Source organism: Ranitomeya imitator, chromosome 1, assembly GCF_032444005.1.
Source record: "Ranitomeya imitator isolate aRanImi1 chromosome 1, aRanImi1.pri, whole genome shotgun sequence".
Classification (NCBI taxonomy): Eukaryota; Metazoa; Chordata; class Amphibia; order Anura; family Dendrobatidae; genus Ranitomeya; species Ranitomeya imitator.
Genome location: NC_091282.1, coordinates 447,609,315 through 447,629,881, shown reverse-complemented (window position 1 = coordinate 447,629,881; position 20,567 = coordinate 447,609,315). Strand labels below are relative to the sequence as shown.

At 43.6% G+C, this 20,567-nt stretch overlaps 1 protein-coding gene across 2 annotated transcripts in view; it reads right to left on the bottom strand.

The window, feature by feature from the left end:
- The window catches only part of JAK2 (Janus kinase 2), a 376,796-nt gene that overhangs the window by 84,201 nt on the left and 272,028 nt on the right, over positions 1-20,567 (bottom strand). For both annotated transcript variants that reach the window (XM_069764276.1, XM_069764285.1), the window contains 2 exons: positions 18,492-18,611; positions 9,218-9,375 (listed from right to left, as the gene is read on the bottom strand). In XM_069764276.1, the coding sequence (XP_069620377.1) occupies positions 9,218-9,375; positions 18,492-18,611 (278 nt within the window). The remainder of the gene's footprint in view (positions 1-9,217; positions 9,376-18,491; positions 18,612-20,567) is intronic.

The window sequence follows — 20,567 nt, the reverse complement described above, 5'->3', positions numbered from 1 at the left end:
CAAGCGTAGGACCTGGTATAAGAGAGATGCCGTAAAGGGGCTACCAGGTACACATAAATTTGGCCATTTTTATGTGCTAAAAGCTCTCATTTTTCATATTTCTAGTGCAGTAATGCAGTTCAAATTTCGTGTTTTCAAGTTTGCATGTTTTAGCGCTGCAGTGTGCTGCCTTATTTTCTTAACTATATACGAGTTGGCGACTCTAGGTTCAGCACCTGTTCACACTGAGTCTGTGTTTGGATGTGCAGGTCAGGTTTTTGAAATGTGTGCTGTATACTACGTCGCTGTGCAATATACCGTATATACTCGAGTATAAGCCGAGATTTTCAGCCCAATTTTTTGGGCTGAAAGTGCCCCTCTCGGCTTATACTCGAGTCACGGTGGTCGGCGGGTGAGGGGGAGAGGGCGCTGAGGCATATTCACCTAGTCCTGGCAATCCTGGCTCTGTCCCTGCAGTCCCACGGTCTTCGGGTGCCGCAGCTCTTCCCCTGTTCAGCGGTCACGTGGGACTGCTCATTAGAGAAATGAATATGGACTCCACTCCTATAGGGGTGGAGCCGCATATTCATTTCTCTAATTAGCGGTAACTGTGACCGCTGATAGAGGAAGAGGCCGCGACACCGAAGACCAGCTGTCCGGGGGAAGGAGCGGGACGCCGGGAGCAGGTAAGTATCGCATATTCACCTATCCCCGTTCCACACGTCGGGCGCCGCTCCATCTTCCCGGCATCTCTCCGCACTGACTGTGCAGGTCAGAGGACGCGATGACGCATATAGTGTGTGCGCCGCCCTCTGCCTGAACAGTCAGAGCGGAGAGACGTCGGGACGGGACGCCGGGAGCTGCAAGCAAGAGAGGTGAGTATGGCATTTTTTTTTTATTGCAGCATTATATATACCGGTAGCACAGCTTTATAAGGAGCATCTATGGGGTACAAATGAACGGTGAAGAGCACTATATGGCAGAGCTTTATAAGGAGCATCTATGGGGCACAAATGAACGGTGCAGAGCACTATATGGCAGAGCTTTATAAGGAGCATCTATGGGGCAATAATGAACGGTGCAGAGCACTATATGGCACAGTTTTATATGGCACATCTATGGGGCAATAATGAACGGTGCAGAGCATATATGTGGCACAGCTTTATATGGAGTTTCTATGGGGCAATAATGAACGGTGCAGAGCATATATGGGGCACAGCTTTACATGGAGCTTCTGTGGGGCAATAATGAACAATATGGAGCATTATATGTGGCACAGCTTTATACAGAGCATCTATGGGGCAATAATGAACGGTATGCAGCATTATATGTGGCACAGCCTTATATGGAGCATCTTATGGGGCAATAATGAACGGTATGGAGCATCTATTTTTATTTTTCAAATTCACTGGTAGCTGCTGCATTTCCTACCCTAGGCTTATACTCGAGTCAATAAGTTTTCCCAGTTTTTTGTGGCAAAAGTAGGGGGGTCGGCTTATACTCGGGTCGGCTTATACTCGAGTATATACGTTACTACGTCGCTGGGCAATATACTACGTGACTGGGCAATATACTACGTCACTGGGCAATATACTACGTGACTGGGCAATATACTACGTGTCTGTGCTGTATACTACGTCGCTGTGCAATATACTACGTGGGCTGTGCAATATACTACGTCGCTGTGCAATGTATTACGTGGATGGGCAATATACTACGTGGCTGGGAAATATACTACGTGGGCTATGCAATATACCACGTGGACATGAATATTCTAGAATACCCGATGCGTTAGAATCAGGCCATATATATATATACATACATATACACACACACACACAGTACAGACCAAAAGTTTGGACACACCTTCTCATTTAAAGATTTTTCTGTATTTTCATGTCTATGAAAATTGTACATTCACACTGAAGGAATCAAAACTATGAATTAACACATATGTAATTATATACTTAACAAAAAAGTGTGAAGCAACTGAAAGTATGTCTTATATTCTAAAGTTCTTCAAAGTAGCCACCTTTTGCTTTGATGACTGCTTTGCACACTCTTGGAATTCCTTTAGATGAGCTTCAAGAGGTAGTCACCGGGAATGGTTTTCAATTCACAGGTGTGCCCTGTGAGGTTTAATAAGTGGGATTTCTTGCCTTATAATCCAATAGCATGCTGCTGCAAGATGCTGTGGTAGCCATGCTGGTTCAATATGCCTTCAATTTTGAATAAATCCCCAACAGTGTCACCAGCAAAGCACCCCCACACCATCACACCTCCTCCTCCAAACGTCACGGTGGGAACCAGGCATGTAGAGTCCATCCGTTCACCTTTTCTGCGTCGCACAAAGACACGGTGGTTGGAACCAAAGATCTCAAATTTGGACTCATCAGACCAAAGCACAGATTTCCACTGGTCTAATGTCCATTCCTTGTGTTCTTTAGCCCAAACAAGTCTCTTCTGTTTGTTGCCTGTCCTTAGCAGTGGTTTCCCAGCAGCTATTTTACCATGAAGGCCTGCTGCACAAAGTCTCCTCTCTGCTGCTAGAACTCTGTGTGGCATTGACCTAGTCACTAATCTGAGCTGCTGTTAACCTGCGATTTCTGAGGCTGGTGACTCGGATAAACTTATCCTCAGAAGCAGAGGTGACTCTTGGTCTTCCTTTCCTGGGGCGGTCCTCATGTGAGCCAGTTTCTTTGTAGCGCTTGATGGCTTTTGCCACTGCACTTGGGGACACTTTCAAAGTTTTCTCAATTTTTCGGACTGACTGACCTTCATTTCTTAAAGTAATGATGGCCACTCGTTTTTCTTTACGTAGCTACTTTTTTCTTGCCATAATACAAATTCTAACAGTCTATTCAGTAGGACTATCAGCTGTGTATTCACCAGACTTCTGCACAACACAATTGATGGTCCCAAACCCATTTATAAGGCAAGAAATCCCACTTATTAAACCTGACAGGGCACACCTGTGAAGTGAAAACCATTCCCGGTGACTACCTCTTGAAGCTCATCAAGAGAATGCCAAGAGTATGCAAAGCAGTCATCAAAGCAAAAGGTGGCTACTTTGAAGAACTTTAGAATATAAGACATAATTTCAGTTGTTTCACACTTTTTTGTTATGTATATAATTCTACATGTGTTAATTCATAGTTTTCTGATGCCTTCAGTGTGAATGTAGAATTTTCATAGTCGTGAAAATACAGAAAAATCTTTAAATGAGAAGGTGTGACCAACTTTTGGTCTGTACTGTATGTATGTATGTATGTATCCCATTTTTCGGGATCTGGGGCTGGGCGAGTTAACTTTTGCGCAACGAGCTGACCTTTTTTTTATACCATTTTTCGATAGATACAATGTTTTGATCGCCTATTATTGCATTTTATCACAATGTTGCGGAGACTCAAAGAGTGTTACACTGGCATTTTGATTTTTATTCTTGTTACGCTGTCTACCAATCAGATTAATTATTTTTCTATTTTGATAGGTCGGGTGATTTTGAACCCAGCAATACCAAATGTGTATTTTTTAAATTATTGTTACATTTTGAATGGGATTAAGTTAGGAGATTTGAACTTCATTGATTTTTTTAATATTTTAAAAAACTATTTTTTCCTACTTTTTACTTGCTTCAATAGTCTCTTTCAATCTAGCATAGGTTGAGCCCTACTATGTGTAGCAAAAATCATCATCCGCTACAACAAGCGCATGGGTCTTCTGTAGATCCCGGTTGTCATGCCAGCCTATCGGCACCCTGCGATCATGTTAAATGTCTCTGTCAGGGACAGTGGCATTTAACATGCTAACAGCCGAAGATGGATTGCGATTCCACCCACGGCTGTTAGGGGCACATGACAGCTGATCAAATCAGCGGTTATGTGCTAGAAAAGTTGCGGGCTCAGTGCTGGAGCCCACATCAAAATGGGATAAAGCAGGTTTACTAGTCCACTAATTATAAAATCACTGCTTTATCAGCAGGAGATATCAGAACTACAGCAAGCTGCCCAGTAAGTGACACATTGCTGGAATCGAGAACCCTGCCTCTATCTCATGCCGCTCTCAGATTAAGGGCACAGTCTGACGCCTTATAACACGGAAGTCGCTTACATCACAGTGCAAGCGTTTACAGCTGCACAGAAATACATGTTGTCACGCTCAGGCCAGGAGAGCGGATGGCCAGTCACAGCATTTCTATGCAATCGTAGTGTTATCCTAATTGTGAAATACCTAGTGACAGATTGCATTTAAAAAGGATTTGTCTTAGAGAATCAATCCCTTTAAAGGGAATCTGTCAGCAGGTTTTTGCTATCTCGTCTCTCGAGAGAAGCATGATGTAGGCAAAGAGACCCTAAATTCAATGATGTATCACTTAGTTTTCTGGGTACAGCGGTTCTGACACAATCAGAGCTTTTAGATTTAGAATAAAGCAGAGCTGAGAGAGCTAACCCCACCCACATCAGGCTCTCAGTGTACAAAATCCATAGACCGTGAGGTACTTATCACAGAAGGGGGCAGAGTCGGACTTGCAAGCTTGCAGCCAGCTAGTCACAGCAATGATAATCACAGTCTAAAGAACACCACTCAGCCGGACATGCGACACATTGCTGAATTTAGTTTTTCTAACCCCTCATGCTGTCCTCAAGTTTACAAAGCAAAACTCTGCTGACAGATTCCAAGCAATATGACAAAATGCCTTTCATAGAACCACTATTCTTGAGTTCATCTTAAAAATGCCATTTAAAAACATTTCTGCATTAAATGCTATGTCCATCTTTATAAACATTTTTTCCAATACACCTAAAGAAACTAGTGATGTGACTGGTTTGAAAACTGTAGGTCTACAATAACTAGGAAGACTATGTGCTTCCATCAAAGCAGACTGTGCATTTGGTTCTGATATTATACTCTTTTTCCACCTGCCCCTTACTTTTTGCTACTATACATATGGTAGGTTAGAAAAGATGGAGAATAAGGCCGGCATCACACTATAAAGTTTTAGGGACGTATGAGAGGCTCAAAAACTACACATTGCACACGGACCAATGATTCTCCATGGGGCAGCTCCTATCTGCCGTATATTATGCATCCGTATTTTACGGGCGTAGAAAATCGCAGCATGCTGCACTTGTCAGCGTATTGCGCAAAAAATCCGTCAATGAAAGTCTATGGGGGTGCGAAAAATACGCTGACCAACAGTGTGACTTGCGAGAAATACGCCAGACATCTCCAGGTGCCAGGAAATGTGCCAAGCCCTCAACCAGGAAACTGAGACATGCTAATTAGCTGAAAAAGCCAGACAGACATCCCGGAAGTCTGGCGCACGCCTCCACGGAGTTGAAACCTCATCAATGTAGATATGCTCCTGGTCCTAGAAAGGCCCGAGATTTGTGACCAGCGTGATGCGAATTATGCAAACCGGGCAAGGAAAGAGGCTGCTTGGAGGAGCATTTGTGGGATCCTTTTCCCAATTTATGAGCAGCGGCCAGGTGAGGGACAGAGGCAACTAAGTACAGTCATGAATATCAAGTCTTTAATATTGCAAACTGCATTAAGAACAATGTTTTGTCACTATTATTATTTATGTTATTCTGATTTTGTATGTATATTGCACCATTTATTTAATGGTGCTGGACATGAGAAAGGGGTTACAACAGCGTTTATAGATGTCGCTTACAGTAAGCAAAAATACAATGACAGACTGGTATACAGGGGAGAGGACCTTGTTCTTGTGTACTTACATTCTATGGTGTCCCCCTTTTATGTAATAGTGGTATTTGTGTGTTTATTTTTATTACTGAAGATATTTATTAAGAAATGCAGCTTACTAGGGCATATTAAAATCTGTAAACTCACCGACACCTTATGTTAGCAATGTGCACAATGGCCTTATACATTATTTTCTTCTCTGTCATTACAGTGGAAGATGTTATGAGACGTTGGAGAAGCATTCGGGATCAGTACCGAAGAGAAAGGCAGCAGCGGGCCAGGAGTGGGTCATCTGCTCCAGCAAAAAGAAAGTATATATACTTTGACCGGCTGTCCTTTCTGGATCCCAGTATGGATCTCAGACCGTAAGTACAAACCTCACACCACATTACACATAAGTTAGAAATGCTCATAGATGATTTTTCAAAATTAATTTTTAAATTTTCCCAACAGAACTTAATCCAACCTCACTGAGAGGGAGACAACAGGGTCCGAATCAGAGCCATTGATAGATCCTGTTGGTGAAGGAGAAGAGGTGGCTAGCTACTCGTGATGAGTCTGAGGAGGCCTATGCGAGGAGCCTGGCCCGGTATCTCCGTCCCATTGCCCGTGAGGTGAGGCTACGTGTGAGAGGGTGCATTCAAATCCTTGATGCATGCACCCCCCCAAATGACCCTAATAATTTGTTTGAGTACATTGAGAGGTGGCAGCTGTCACCATGTAACCTCTTACGTATGCCATGAAATCAACCAGTGCATGCTCAAGAGGGATCTGAAGCACCTCCTCCATGTGTGCCTACACCTCAACCCTTTCCCCAACAGAACCCACCAATGGCTACATCATACGAAATTGCATCCTTCCAACAACCTTACCAATATGGCCACTTGTCTAGACCCAGTGTTGGAGGCTGGTCCCAACCTGGGTTAGGATGACATGGCCATATTGGTGGGGGTTATGACTCCCGTGACTTCTACTATCGTCATGATGCCCATAGTAGCAACCCTTATGGCCAGTACTCAACTGGGCAATCTGAGCAGGGCCACATTTTTGAGCATGCCCAACAGAGATCACAACAACAGGGTGAAGGACAATTGGGCCAACAAAGGCCACAAGAGCAGCAACCCGAACTGCCACTATCACCTCCACCAACATATCAGAATCTTTCAAATTTGTTTTGTTTAGCCTTGCAAAATGTGTGCGATATACACAAATTGTTAATCTGCTGTGATAGCAATGTTTTTTGGGGTTTTTAATGAACTCTAGCCACGTTATAATGGCCTCAAAAGCCATATGATGCCAATATGGTGTTTAAAAACTAAAAATTGCGTTATAATCTCATTTATAAAAAAAGAGTTTAAAAGCCAATTTATTTGTGTTTTCCAATCATTATTACATCATACACAATAATAATATGTTATAAAACATCTATTAATTAAGTCAATACAACACACAGAGTTCAGTAAGTAAAGTAATTTTTTTTAATTTTCAGAAAATATAGTTAAGCAAACAATTACAGCTGAGAAACAGCATAATCTTGCCAGGGAGTAGCACACTGAGGAGAAACAAAATAATTTGTGGAAATATCCCTCACTTTTAGGCCAGAAAGGGGACGCCGCGGAGGAGGGTCATGTGGTGTAGGCCTACCCACATTGGTCAACATGTCTTCACCACAAGCAGCTGAGGAGCAGTCATGAAATCTCGTAAAAGTTGTGTAAAACAACACACGCTTTTATCACTTCATTAACATTAGCCTCACTCAGCTGAATGGCAGACTGGAGGATACGCCATTTGGCACACAGAACGCCGAAGACGCACTCCACCAGTCCCCGCGCCCGGGAAAGCCTCAAATTAAACACCCGCTGCCGGTGGTCCAGGTTGCGCCTGGGATAAGGCCTCATGACATGCCTGGTCAATTGGAAGGCCTCATCTCCCACAAGGACATATGGCACTGCTTCAGCATTGGAGCCTGGGAGTTGTCGTGATGGGGGGAGGTCAAACTGGGTTTCACGTAGCCGCCGACCCATAATGGACACATTGAAGACTCTAGAGTCTCCAGTTCGCCCATAGACCCCAATATCTACAACTATAAACCTGTAGTTACTGTCAACTACAACTAACAGAACTACAGAGAAAAACTGCTTATAATTATAGAATTGAGTGCCAGAGTTCGGCGGCTTACGCACCCTGATGTGCTTCCCATCCAGGGCTCCAATGCAGTGAGGGAAATCGCAAGTGTCATTAAAGCCACAGGCTATTTTGATCCAATCATCCATTTTGGGCTCAGGCATGAGAAGTTTGTGGAGTTTAGCCCATATTTCCATACATGTTGTCCGCACAATGCCAGAAATAGTGGCTCGCCCGATGAGAAACTCCAGATGTAGTCTGGCATAAGACAATCCAGTTGACAGGAAGCTGAAAGCACAAAACAAATAATATTAGCTAGGTAAAAATACTTCACAAAAACCAGAGTAAACACAAGTAAGTTGTAGATGTAAAAAGGCATGATTAACAGTGTAACTTAATCTACACTGGGTATGTAAATTGAACATTTTAACTACTTATTTTGTATCAGCTTTTGTTATAATTTACACATATAATTTAAATGAGCTGCTAAGAAACAACATAAAAAACCATCATCAACATACAGTATGTGAGGATGGTGAATACATACCGTAAGGTAAGAAGACGCTCCTCTGCGGATATGCATTTTCACATCCTGGTGTCCTGAAACGTTATTCCTGGACGCACTGTCTCCATCAAGATCTCAAAGGTTGGTATTGTCATTCGACAGTATAGATAGCATTTTTCAGGATGTGCCCGCAGAGCTGTATAGAGCCTCTGAAAAAGGCCTTGAGTGACGCGTTGTCTCAAAAGCGGATGCACCCATATTCTTCTCCTCCTTCGCGGATCTACTATCACGGGGTATGGCTGGCCAAAGCGACGAGACAAGACCCGGTTAAATGACACCCGCTGAGTTGGGGTGAAATGCAGCAGCTCAGACATGGTGGCAACGTAACAACAATACACCAACAGATGCACACCAACAAAATGGCCAGATGGGAGGGTTCCACCTGTTGTAGAGGCTTTAAATAGGGTTGGTGATGAGGATTTAAATAAATTTCAGGCCAGAAAACCGTTAAATGTTCATTTTGTAAGGTTGCGAGAAAAAAAAAAAACGCATTACGGATGTCATACGGATTACATACGCAGAATTACATACGCAAAATGCGCTGCCACACCCTGCCAACGGATTACCTACGGAACACTGTTTCGGGAACATTTCTGTGTATTGCGCATGTAAAATACAGACCGTATTTCCCTACGCCTAGTGTGACGCCGGCCTAAAAGAGCAGGATCATTACTATTTTTACAGGCTCTTACTATTGGGACAATTATTTTGTGAAATGTGTAATAAAAATTGTTTTCAAAATTGCATTATTTTACATTTTAAATGCATTTGAGAAATAAATACTGTACGAAAAGTATACATAGTTTACGTATGTTGTATGTACTATGAAATTGTACTTACGAAACAGGCCCATGGCAATAACTCTGAATGCTTTCCAGTACTCGGGGAGGCACTACTTCCTTGCAAAGATAATGGTGTGCATCTGCCGTCAATCTGTAATATCCATCAATAAGCGATACAAAGGAAAGAGCTTCCTTCAACGATGTAAATTCAACCTCCTAGAAAAATCAATTAAAAAAACCCAAACATGATCTAAATTTCACAAATTGCAAATTACAGTCTCAATTGCAGTAAGATAATTACACCACTGGTCTTGGGAGATAAAAGTTTATATAACAAATTCATCACAGTGGTGCATGCAATATTATAAATGCTTTTAAAATATGCTTCATACATCCTCATACCCCATTACAAATGACACAATAAAGTGGTTATCCACTACTTAAATATTGATGACTTATCCCATGGATAGGTCATAAACATCAGTTCAAATGGGGATCTGGCACTAGACACCTCCCACAGATCGTCTGCCACCCACACCAATCTAATATTGACCTAACCAATGGAAAAGTCGTCAATATCTAAGCGGTGGAGATCCCGTTTAACCCCTTCCTGACCTGTGACGCCACATAGGCGTCATGAAAGTCGGTGCCACGCAGTGATCAAAATATAAAAAATGGTAAATGAACCCCCCCCCTTTATCACCCCCATAGGTAGGGACAATAGCAAAATAAAGAAAATATATTTACTTTTATTTTTCCACTAGGGTTAGGGTTAGAACTAGTTAGGGTTAAAATTAGGGTTAGAATTAGGGTTAGAACTAGGGTTAGGGTTAGATTTAGGCTATGTGCACACGGTGCGGATTTGGCTGCAGATCCACAGCGGATTGGCCGCTGCGGATTCGTAGCAGTGTTCCATCAGGTTTACAGTACCATGTAAACCTATGGAAAACCAAATCGCTGTGCCCATGGAGCAGAAAATACCGCGTGGAAACGCTGTGTTGTATTTTCCGCAGCATGTCAATTCTTTGAGCGGATTCCGCAGCGTTTTACACCTGTTCCTCAATAGAAATCCGCAAGTGAAATCCGCAAAAAAACCGACTGGAAATCCGTGGTAAATCTGTAGGTAAAACGCAGTGCCTTTTACCTGCGGATTTTTCAAAAAAATGGTGCGGAAAAATCTCACACGAATCCGCAAGGTGGGCACATAGCCTTAGGGTTAGGGTTGGAATTAGAGCTAGGGTTGGAAATAGGGTTAAGATTAAAGTTATGGTTAGGGTTATGGGTGTGTTGGGGTTAAAGTTGTGGTTAGGGTTTGGAATAGGGTTAGGATTAGGGTTGGGATTAGGGTTAGGGGTGTGTTGGGGTTAGGGTCAGGCTCGGACTGGCCCACCGGGGAACCGGAGGATCCTCCGGTGGGCCTTGGCACTGACAGGAACCCCAACCCCCCCCCCCCCCCCGCCTTGAATACTCACCCTGCTCCAGCGATGGTCTCGGCGTCTGCACTGCAGCTCGTCCTGAATGAGCGGTCACGTGACACCGCTCATTAAGATCATGAATATGCGCATATTCATGATCTTAATGAACGGTGTCACATGACCGCTCAAGCAGGAAGAAGGTGCTGCGCCGGCGCCTGGAGTCGGGACAGAGCGCGAGGGATGTCGGCACGGCCGTGTAGTGAGACAGGTGAGTATGAGGGACGGGGCCGGGGGGACGGGGGGGGGGGGGGGGGATGAAGGAGGACATAAGCCGGCGCGCCGAGCGGGTGCAGAGAGATAAGCCGCCATGCAGGGGGGAATATATGAGCCATACAGGGGGGAATATATGAGCCATACAGGGGGGAATATGAGCCATACAGGGGGGAATATAAGCCATACAGGGGGGAATATGAGCCATACAGGGGGGAATATGAGCCATACAGGGGGGAATATATGAGCCATACAGGGGGGAATATATGAGCCATACAGGGGGGAATATATGAGCCATACAGGGGGGAATAGATGAGCCATACAGGGGGGAATATATGAGCCATACAGGGGGGAATATATGAGCCATACAGGGGGGAATATATGAGCCATACAGGGGGGAATATATGAGCCATACAGGGGGGAATATATGAGCCATACAGGGGGGGGGGGGAATATGAGCCATACAGGGGGGAATATATGAGCCATACAGGGGGGAATATATGAGCCATACAGGGGGGAATACATGAGCCATACAGGGGGAATATGAGCCATACAGGGGGGAATATGAGCCATGCATACAGGGGGGAATATAAGCCATGCATACAGGGGGGAATATGAGCCATGCATACAGGGGGGGACTATGAGCCATGCATACAGGGGGGAATATGAGCCATGCATACAGAGGGGGGGGGATATGAGCCATGCATAGGGGGGGTCATTATACAGTATTGAGCATCATGTGTGGCCGTTATACAGTATGGAGCATCATTTGTAGCCATTATACAGTATTGAGCATTATGTGGGATCATTATACAGTATGGAGAACTGTGTGGCCGTTATACACTATGGAGCACTATGTGTGGGTGGCCATTATACAGTATGGAGCACTGTCTGGCCATTATACAGTATGGAGCAATGTGTGGCCATTATACACTATGGAGCATCATGTGTGGCCATTATACACTATGGAGCATCATGTGTGGCCATTATACAGTATGGAGCATCATGTGTGGCCATTATACAGTATGAAGAACTGTGTGTGGCCATTATACAGTATGGAGCATCATGTGTGGCCATTATACAGTATGGAGCATCATGTGTGGCCATTATACAGTAAGGAGCACTGTCTGGCCATTATACAGTATGGAGCAATGTGTGGCCATTATACAGTATGGAGCAATGTGGGGCCATTATACACTATGGAGCATCATGTGTGGCCATTATACAGTATGGAGCATCATGTGTGGCCATTATACAGTATGGAGCACTGTCTGGCCATTATACAGTATGGAGCAATGTGTGGCCATTATACAATATGGAGCAATGTGTGGCCATTATACACTATGGAGCATCATGTGTGGCCATTATACAGTATGGAGCATCATGTGTGGTGGCCGTTATACAGTATTGAGCATCATGTGTGGCCATTATACAGTATGGAGCATCATGTCTGGTGGACATTATACAGTATTGAGCATCATGTGTGGCCATTATACAGTATGGAGCACTGTGTGGCCATATTTTTGTTTGCTTATAATTATCGTATATAAAACAGTGTGATCAGCAGTGCTAAATGGCTGTGGTTGGGACGTGGATATGGGTGTGACTAGTTGTGAAATGGGTCTGGTCAGAGGCGTGGCCTAAAATTTGCCGCGGCGCACTACGCGCGCCGCAAACTTTATACCTCCTTCCCTTCTTCAAAAGTTGGGAGGTATGGTACCACATTTGCAAGATCATGGCAAGTGCCGCAAATCCCATAGGGAATGAATGAGGCCGAACGCAGTGTTGCCGTAAGTGATCTGTTATGCAGCAGATGCAGAAAAACTGCCCGATCTGCTGCAAAAGGCGACTTTCACATCAGCGATTCTTGCCAAAGTCACTGCCGATAGTGTCATACTCACGAATGGGGGAGGCAGCACTAAAAGTGCCTAGGGCAGCAGAAACACTAAATACGGCCCTGGGGGGCTACATTATATTCTGTGGGGGGACTGCATTATACTCAAGGTACTACATTATATTATGGGCGGCTACATCATACTATATGAGGGGTTGCAGTATACTCTATGGGGGGCTGTATTATATTCTGTGGTGGGGCTGCATTATTCTCTCAGGGGACTACATAATATTATGGGGGCTACATCATACTATATGAGGGGGCTACAGAATACTCTATGGGGGGCTGCATTATATTCTGTGGTGGAACTGCATTCTCTCGGGACTACATTATATTCTGTGGTGGGTGGCATTATACTATATGGGGGGGGGCTGCATTATATTCTATGGTGGGGACTGCGTCATACCTGAGAGGGTTGCATTATATTTTGTGGGGTGCTGCATTATATTCTATGAGGGGGGACTGCATTATATTTTATGAGGGGGCTACATTATATTCTGTGAGGGGGCTACCACAACCCTTGCTACATAATTAAGACGTGAACTACCTTATATTATACCCTAATATTAGCGCTTTTTACCGCACAATTGGTGGTCTTGTATCTATTTCTATGTAGCTACATAGTGGGCCCCAAGAATGATTTTCTCTGGTGGGCCCAAGGTGCTCCAGTCCGACGCTGGTTAGGGTTGTGGTTAGGGTTATGGCTAGAGTTGGGATTAGGGTTTGGGGTGTGTTGGGGTTAGTGATGGAGTTAGAATTGAGGGGTTTCTACTGTTTAGGCACATCAGGAGTCTCCAAACGCAACATGGCGTCACCATTGATTCCAGCCAATCTTACGTTCAAAACGTCAAATGGTGCTCCCTCCCTTCCGAGCCCTGACGTGCGCCCAATCAGTGGTTTACCCACACATATGGGGTACCAGCATACTCAGGACAAACTGGGCATCAACTATCGGGGTCCAATTTCTCCTGTTACCCTTGCGAAAATAAAAAATTGCTTGCTAAAACAATTTTTGAGGAAAGAAAAATGATTTTTTATTTTCACGGCTCTGCGTTATAAACTTCTGTGAAGCACTTGGGGGTTCAAAATGCTCACCACACATCTAGATATGTTCCTTGGGAGGTCTAGTTTCCAAAATGGGGTCACTTGTGGGGGGTTTCTACTGTTTTGGCACATCAGGGGCTCTGCAAATGCAACGTGACGCTCGCAGACCATTCCATCAAAGTCTGCATTTCAAAACGTCACTACTTCCCTTTCGAGCCCTGACGTCTGCCCAATCAGTGGTTTACCCCCACATATGGGGTATCAGCGTACTCAGGACAAACTGGACAACAACTTTTGTGGTCCAATTTCTCCTGCTACTCTTGTGAAAATAAAAAATTGCAGGCTAAAACATAGTTTTTGAGGAAAGAAAAATTATTTTTTTTATTTTCACGGCTCTGCGTTATAAACTTCTGTGAAGCACTTGGGGGAGTTTGAAGTGGTCACCGCACATCTAGATTAGTTCCATGAGAGGTCTAGTTTCCAAAATGGGGTCACATGTGGGGGAGCTCCAATGTTTAAGCCCACAGGGGCTCTCCAAACACGACATGGTGTCCGCTAATGATTGGAGCTAATTTTTCATTCAAAAAGTCAAATGGCGCTCCTTCCCTTCGGAGCCCTGTCGTGTGCCCAAAAAGTGGTTTACCCCCACATGTGAGGTATCAGTGTACTCAGGAGGAATTGCCTAATACATTTTAGGATCCATTTTATTCTGCTGCCCATGTGGAAATGAACAAATTGAGGCTAAAAGAAATTTTTTGTGAAAACAAAAAGTACTTTTTCATTTGTGAAGCACCTGGGGGTTCAAAGTGCTCACTATGCATCTAGATAATCTCTTTGGGGGGGTCTAGTTTCCAAAATGGGGTCATTTGTGGGGGAGTGCCAATGTTTAGGCACACGGGCTCTCCAAACGCGACATAGTGTCCGCTAAAGATTGGAGCCAATTTTTCATTGAAAGTCAAATGGCGCTCCTTCCCTTTCGAGCCCTGTCGTGCGCCCAAACAGTGGTTCCCCCCACATATGGGGTATCGGCGTACTCAGGACAAATTGTACAATAACTTTTGGGGTCCAGTTTCTCTTTTTACCCTTGGAAATATAAAAAAAATTGTTGCTAAAAGATCATTTTTGTGACTGAAAAGTTAAATGTTAATTTTTTCCTTCCATGTTGCTTCTGCTGCTGTGAAGCACCTGAGGGGTTAATAAACTTTTTGAATGTGGTTTTGAGCACCTTGAGGGGTGCTGTTTTTAGAATGGTGTCACTTTTGGGTATTTTCAGCCATATAGACCCCTCAAACTGACTTCAAATGTGAGGTGGTCCCTAAAAAAATTGTTTTGTAAATTTTGTTGCAAAAATGAGAAATCGCTGGTCAAATTTTAACCCTTATAACTTCCTAGCAAAAAAAAATGTCTCCAAAATTGTGCTGATGTAAAGTAGACATGTGGGTAATGTTATTTTTTAACTATTTTGTGTCACATAACGCTCTCGTTTAACAGAGTAAAAATTAACAATGTGAAAAATTAAGAAATTTTCCGAATTTTAGCCAAATTTCCATTTTTTCACAAATAAACGCAAAAATTATCGACCTAAATTTACCACTAACATTAAGCCCAATATGTCACGAAAAAAGAATCTCAGAACCACTAGGATCCGTTGAAGCGTTCCTGAGTTATTACCTCATAAAGGGACACTGGTCAGAATTGCAAAAAACGGCCAGGTCATTAAGGTCAAAATAGGCTGGGTCATGAAGGGGTTAATGCTGCAGCAATGTTTTAGACTTTCACTTCTAAGAAAAAAGAGCGGTATAGCTTTAAAAAAAAAAAGAATAAATAAAATGATGTACATTTTATTTTATGAGGAAGGAAATCAAAAGTGTCAAAAACACAACCCTTTTCAGGAAGGACATAAAGTTGTGTTTTGTAGTTTGTGTGTCTCACAATGCAAGATAACCCGCTGATCACTTAAGAACAGTGGCGGACACAGGAAACCTGACTGTGGTGAGATTTGTGAGAAGTCAGTAACCCAGTACACCACATGGTAATCAGTTGCGAAACACAGGCATGAAGTAACACCAGCATGTACACAATGTGTATTTCCCACACTGCACTTCTCTAAGGCTATTTACAATACATCAATTGCATTGTCTAATGAGGAAGCAAATCTGTGTTCATGAGTCGCAGTTACAGTGCCCTGAAAAAGTATTCATACCCCATGAACTATTCCACATTTTTTCACATTACACCCACAAACTTAAATGTGTTTTTTTAGGCTTTTATGTCAAATACCAACATAAAGTAGCAAGTATTTGAAATGTGTAAAGCAAATTGTTTTCCAATTATTTTAAAAATATAAATATGAAAATTGTGACCCGCATTTGTATTCAGACCCTGCAGTCTGATACTCCTAAATAAAATCCTGACTGACCAGTTGCCTCAAAAAGTCAGAAAGCTAGTAAATTAAGTCCACCTATCTGTAATTTATTCTCAGTATAACTACAGCTGTTCTGTGAAGGCCTCAGAGGTTGGTTTGACAACACAAGGGATCAAACAGCATAATGAAAACCAAAGAACTCACCATACAGGTCAGGGTTAAAGTTGTGGAGAAGAGTAAAGCAGGGTTCTGTTATTAAAAAAAAAAAAAAAACAGCCAAAGCTCTGAACATCTCACAGAGCACTGTTCCATCCATCATTCAAAAAAGGAAGGCGTATGGCAATACTACAAACCTACCAAAACGTGGCCATCCACCTGAACGGACAACCCAAGAAAGCAGAGCACTGCTTTAGAAGTCAGGAGGCCCATGGTCACTCTGGAGGAGTAGCAGAGATCCACAGCTCAGGTGGGAGAATCTGTCCAAAAACTATTATTAGTCTACTCCACAAATCTGGCCTTTAAGGGACAGTGACAAGAAGAAAGCCATTGTTGAAAGCAATCCAGAATAAGTCCGGTTTGCAGTTTGTAAAAAGCCATGTAGGGGACATAGCAAACATGTGGAAAATGCTCTTGTCAGATGAGACCAAAGAAGAACTTTTTGGGCTAAATGCAAAACGCTACGTGTCGCAGAAAACTACCACTGCACGTCACCCTGAAAACACCAGCAGCATCTCTGCATTGGGGCTGGCTTACAATCAGGGCTGGGGGCACGGTTATTCTCAGAGCAGTGACAGAACCCGCGCCGGCGTAGCCCGTGATAGAAATCAAATGCCGATGGGGGAAATAAAGTTCATCTTCCCCTGGAGCATTTAGCTGCATACAGGCACCGTGCAGGTTAGTAATGCTCTTAAACTGCAGATAAACCTTACATCTGCAGGTTAATAATGTTTTTTGCTGGAGACAGGTTCCCTTTATCTTTTCACTCGTGTAACTCAAGATACAGCAACATAGTGTTAGGGCTGGCGGAACGCACCGAATAAATATAAAGATAATAAAAGGTACGTTGGTCCACCGTGCAGAGATGGAACCTGCTGCTAGGTAATGGCGGTACTATATGGCGGTACTACACCGGACTAAACTCGGGTTCGGTCACGCGGTATGAACTACTGCGAACTCTGTTGCTTCACAGAGTCACAGGGAAACTAAGGAAACGTTTTGCCCTGTTAGCAGTCACAGGGTGCAGCAGATAGACGCTAGTGGGATCCCTGAAATTCACCCCCACTATGCTGGTCATTGATCCCATTCTGACACTCGGTGGCTTTTGAGCCCGCGCCTGAGGACGCCCTGAGTCAGATGCTGAGATCAACAAGGAATTCCCAACCTACACTGACCGGTTGTCAGGACTAATTATAGATTACTGCACAGAATGCGTACAGCGCCTCTCTGGCGGATGCCACTAACCACCCTTACAAGGATTAGGAAAGCGCACTAATTGCGCATGGCGCCGCACTGGAGGTCACTGCTGGTTTGACGCAGTAAGGATCGTGCTCTTGTGTTTAGGATAGCACTGTCTGGAGCTAGGTAGCTCCAACATTTACAAACATTCAACAACTCTAGGAATGGGAATGATTAAGGAGTAGTCACCAGAACAGGCATACAACCACACACACACACACACACACGATTACAGGTTTATACTAGCGCATGGCCGAGCGGCCATGCAAGCCTTTTATAGATGTAGCCTTCTGGGACCTTCCAAGTGGTCCAATCAGAGCCGCTACAGGACCTGAGCATGTGACCTCCGACCTTCAATGAGAGGATGTCCCATGGGCATGCTCAGTAGATAAAACCGCTGATCAATGCTGGTTACAAAGGCTGAACCTGGGGCAGCAGCCGTAACCAGCCGCACAGTATCAGCCCGAGCGAGACGCTGGGACTGACATCTCTGCTGAGCAGGCTCCACTGCAGCTGGGGAAGAATGGGAGACCGGAAGAGGACATGGTTCGAGATTCCCCCTCAGCAGCGGCGGGAACTCGACACCTTACACATAGTGGTTTAGATCTTCATTTAAATATTGTATTTGAATTTATATACGAGTCTGCGTGTGAATGTATGTATAGTATGTGCGTGCAATCAAGTTTCATATACCCATGCTTACGTGCCATGCAGGGCAGGAATTGCATACATAATTTAATTAAAATAAATTGCTACAAGTAGCAATATACTCCACAGACTACTAGCTGGGAGTGTTCATACAGCCCTTTGTCCAACAATATCTGAATTCTAAAAAAAAGAAAAAAATCAATGTATATTTTTAAAATGTTTAGACAAAGGAGCCACTTACCAGAGACTTGTTGTCCTGTTTGTGGATAGTCACGATTCGGCTTTCACTGGAATCATCTTTGCTGGCTTGTTTAATGCTTACATCAATTATATCTGGAAAATCACAGTAGGTCTGCAGGTCCTGTCATGATAAAACACATTGGACTATACTTCAAAACAAATTACTAAAAGAAACAAATAAGAATTAAGGACTTGGAAAGAAAACTTATTATTGAAGGTTAAAGTGAACTGGTCAACTTAAATAACACTATTAATCTACAGATATAGGCTTATTCGGCAAGTTAATAGCATTGTGAAGGCGCCCGGCCGCTGCACTGAAAGTGCGGCACACAGGAGAAAATTAACTTTATTCCTCCCAGGAGCCACCAGCTTTCAGTCAGGTGTTCAGGCACAGCTAAAGTCATGGCTCACAGCATTGTGATTAGAGGTGGTGAGCACCCCCTGGCACTCTCACTGACAGGAAGCAGCGCAGAACCGGTTGTCAGTAGCCACTAATCACAGTGCTGTGAGTGGCAGAGTACCTTCAAAGCGATATGGGATTAATCTACAGGTTAATATCTAACAAATAAAAGCATTACCTGAGAGTTAACCTATACGTGCACACAAGCAAATATTTGTCAATCCAGGGTAGCGGAGGGCGAGAAGTAGCCGGGGACAAAGCCTGCCCGATTAGTCTACATTGCGGCTCAGTCCCCGGTAGCTTTTAAAGTATGCTTTTCTCTGAAACGCTGCTGAAATCATGCAGCCTATGTCTGATACATGTTGCCTGTGGATTGGGCAACAGGTATCAGCTGTCAGGTCCACGTTACCTTTTTTTTAACTTTTGACAATGTGTTTTTTTCCCCCGTTATCACAATCTGTATAAAAAAATAGCATTCTTGCAATTTTCACACAGACTACTGGAGTTTGCTTTTTTTTTTTGGGACTCTAGCTTCCAGTTACATTAGCCAAAATGGTCAGACCTTGACCTAATCTACGATACGATACACTTTATTGATCCCGTGGGAAATTATGGTATCACAGCAGCACAACTTAAATCATAAAAATCATAAAGGAATTACATAGTTGACATGACAGTTTGTTGACAGAAGAACATTATACATTAGAATAGGACATACACAACGAGTGAACTGAAATGTAGAGAAATAAGTAGACATTCACCTTGGTGGTTTAACCCTAATGTTATTGTTGTACATCCCCATGGCAGTTGGCACAAACGATTTCCTATATTTTTCCTTCTTACACCTCAGAAGTATTAGCCGGTTACTGAAGGTGCTCTTCTGTCTCATGAATAGCTCATATAGTGGATGTGCATTATTGTTCATAATTGTCATACACTTTCTCAGAGTTCTTCTCTCCACTACCTCCTCAAGAGAGTCCAGATTGCAGCCGACAGCACAACTTGCCTTCTTAATAATCTTACTCAGCTTATTAGCATCAGAGGCCCGCACACTACTACCCCAGCACGTGATTGCAAAAAAGATGGCACTTGCCACTACAGATTGGTAGAACATTTCTAACATTTTGCTACACACATTAAAAGACCTCAGTTTCCTTAGGAAATACAATCTGCTCATCCCCTTCTTGTAGACAGTCTCTGAGTGGCATCTCCAGTCCAGTTTGCTATCCAAATGGACCCCCAAATATTTGTAACTCTCCACCTGCACTACCTCCTGACCAGCAATAGTGATCGGTAAGCATTCCATCTTAATCCTGCTATAGTTGGCCACCAACTCCTTAGTTTTCTTAACATTTAGTTGTAGATAGTTACCATTGCACCAATCCACGAAATTCGACACCACCCTTCTGTATTCCTCATCCCCCTGATCTCCCCTAATGCATCCCACAACCACGGAGTCACCCGAAAATTTTTGAAGGTGGCAAAGTTCAGATTTATACTGAAAGTCTGAGGTGTACAGAGTGAATAGAAAGGGCGCAAGCACCGTTCCCTGGGGGGCACCAACACTGCTCAGTAATCTGCTTGACACCACTGCTCCCATCTGTACAAACTGTGGCCGATCTGATAGGTAGTCAGTTATCCAATTTCTCATCCCCTCCTCCACCTTCATATCAGTCA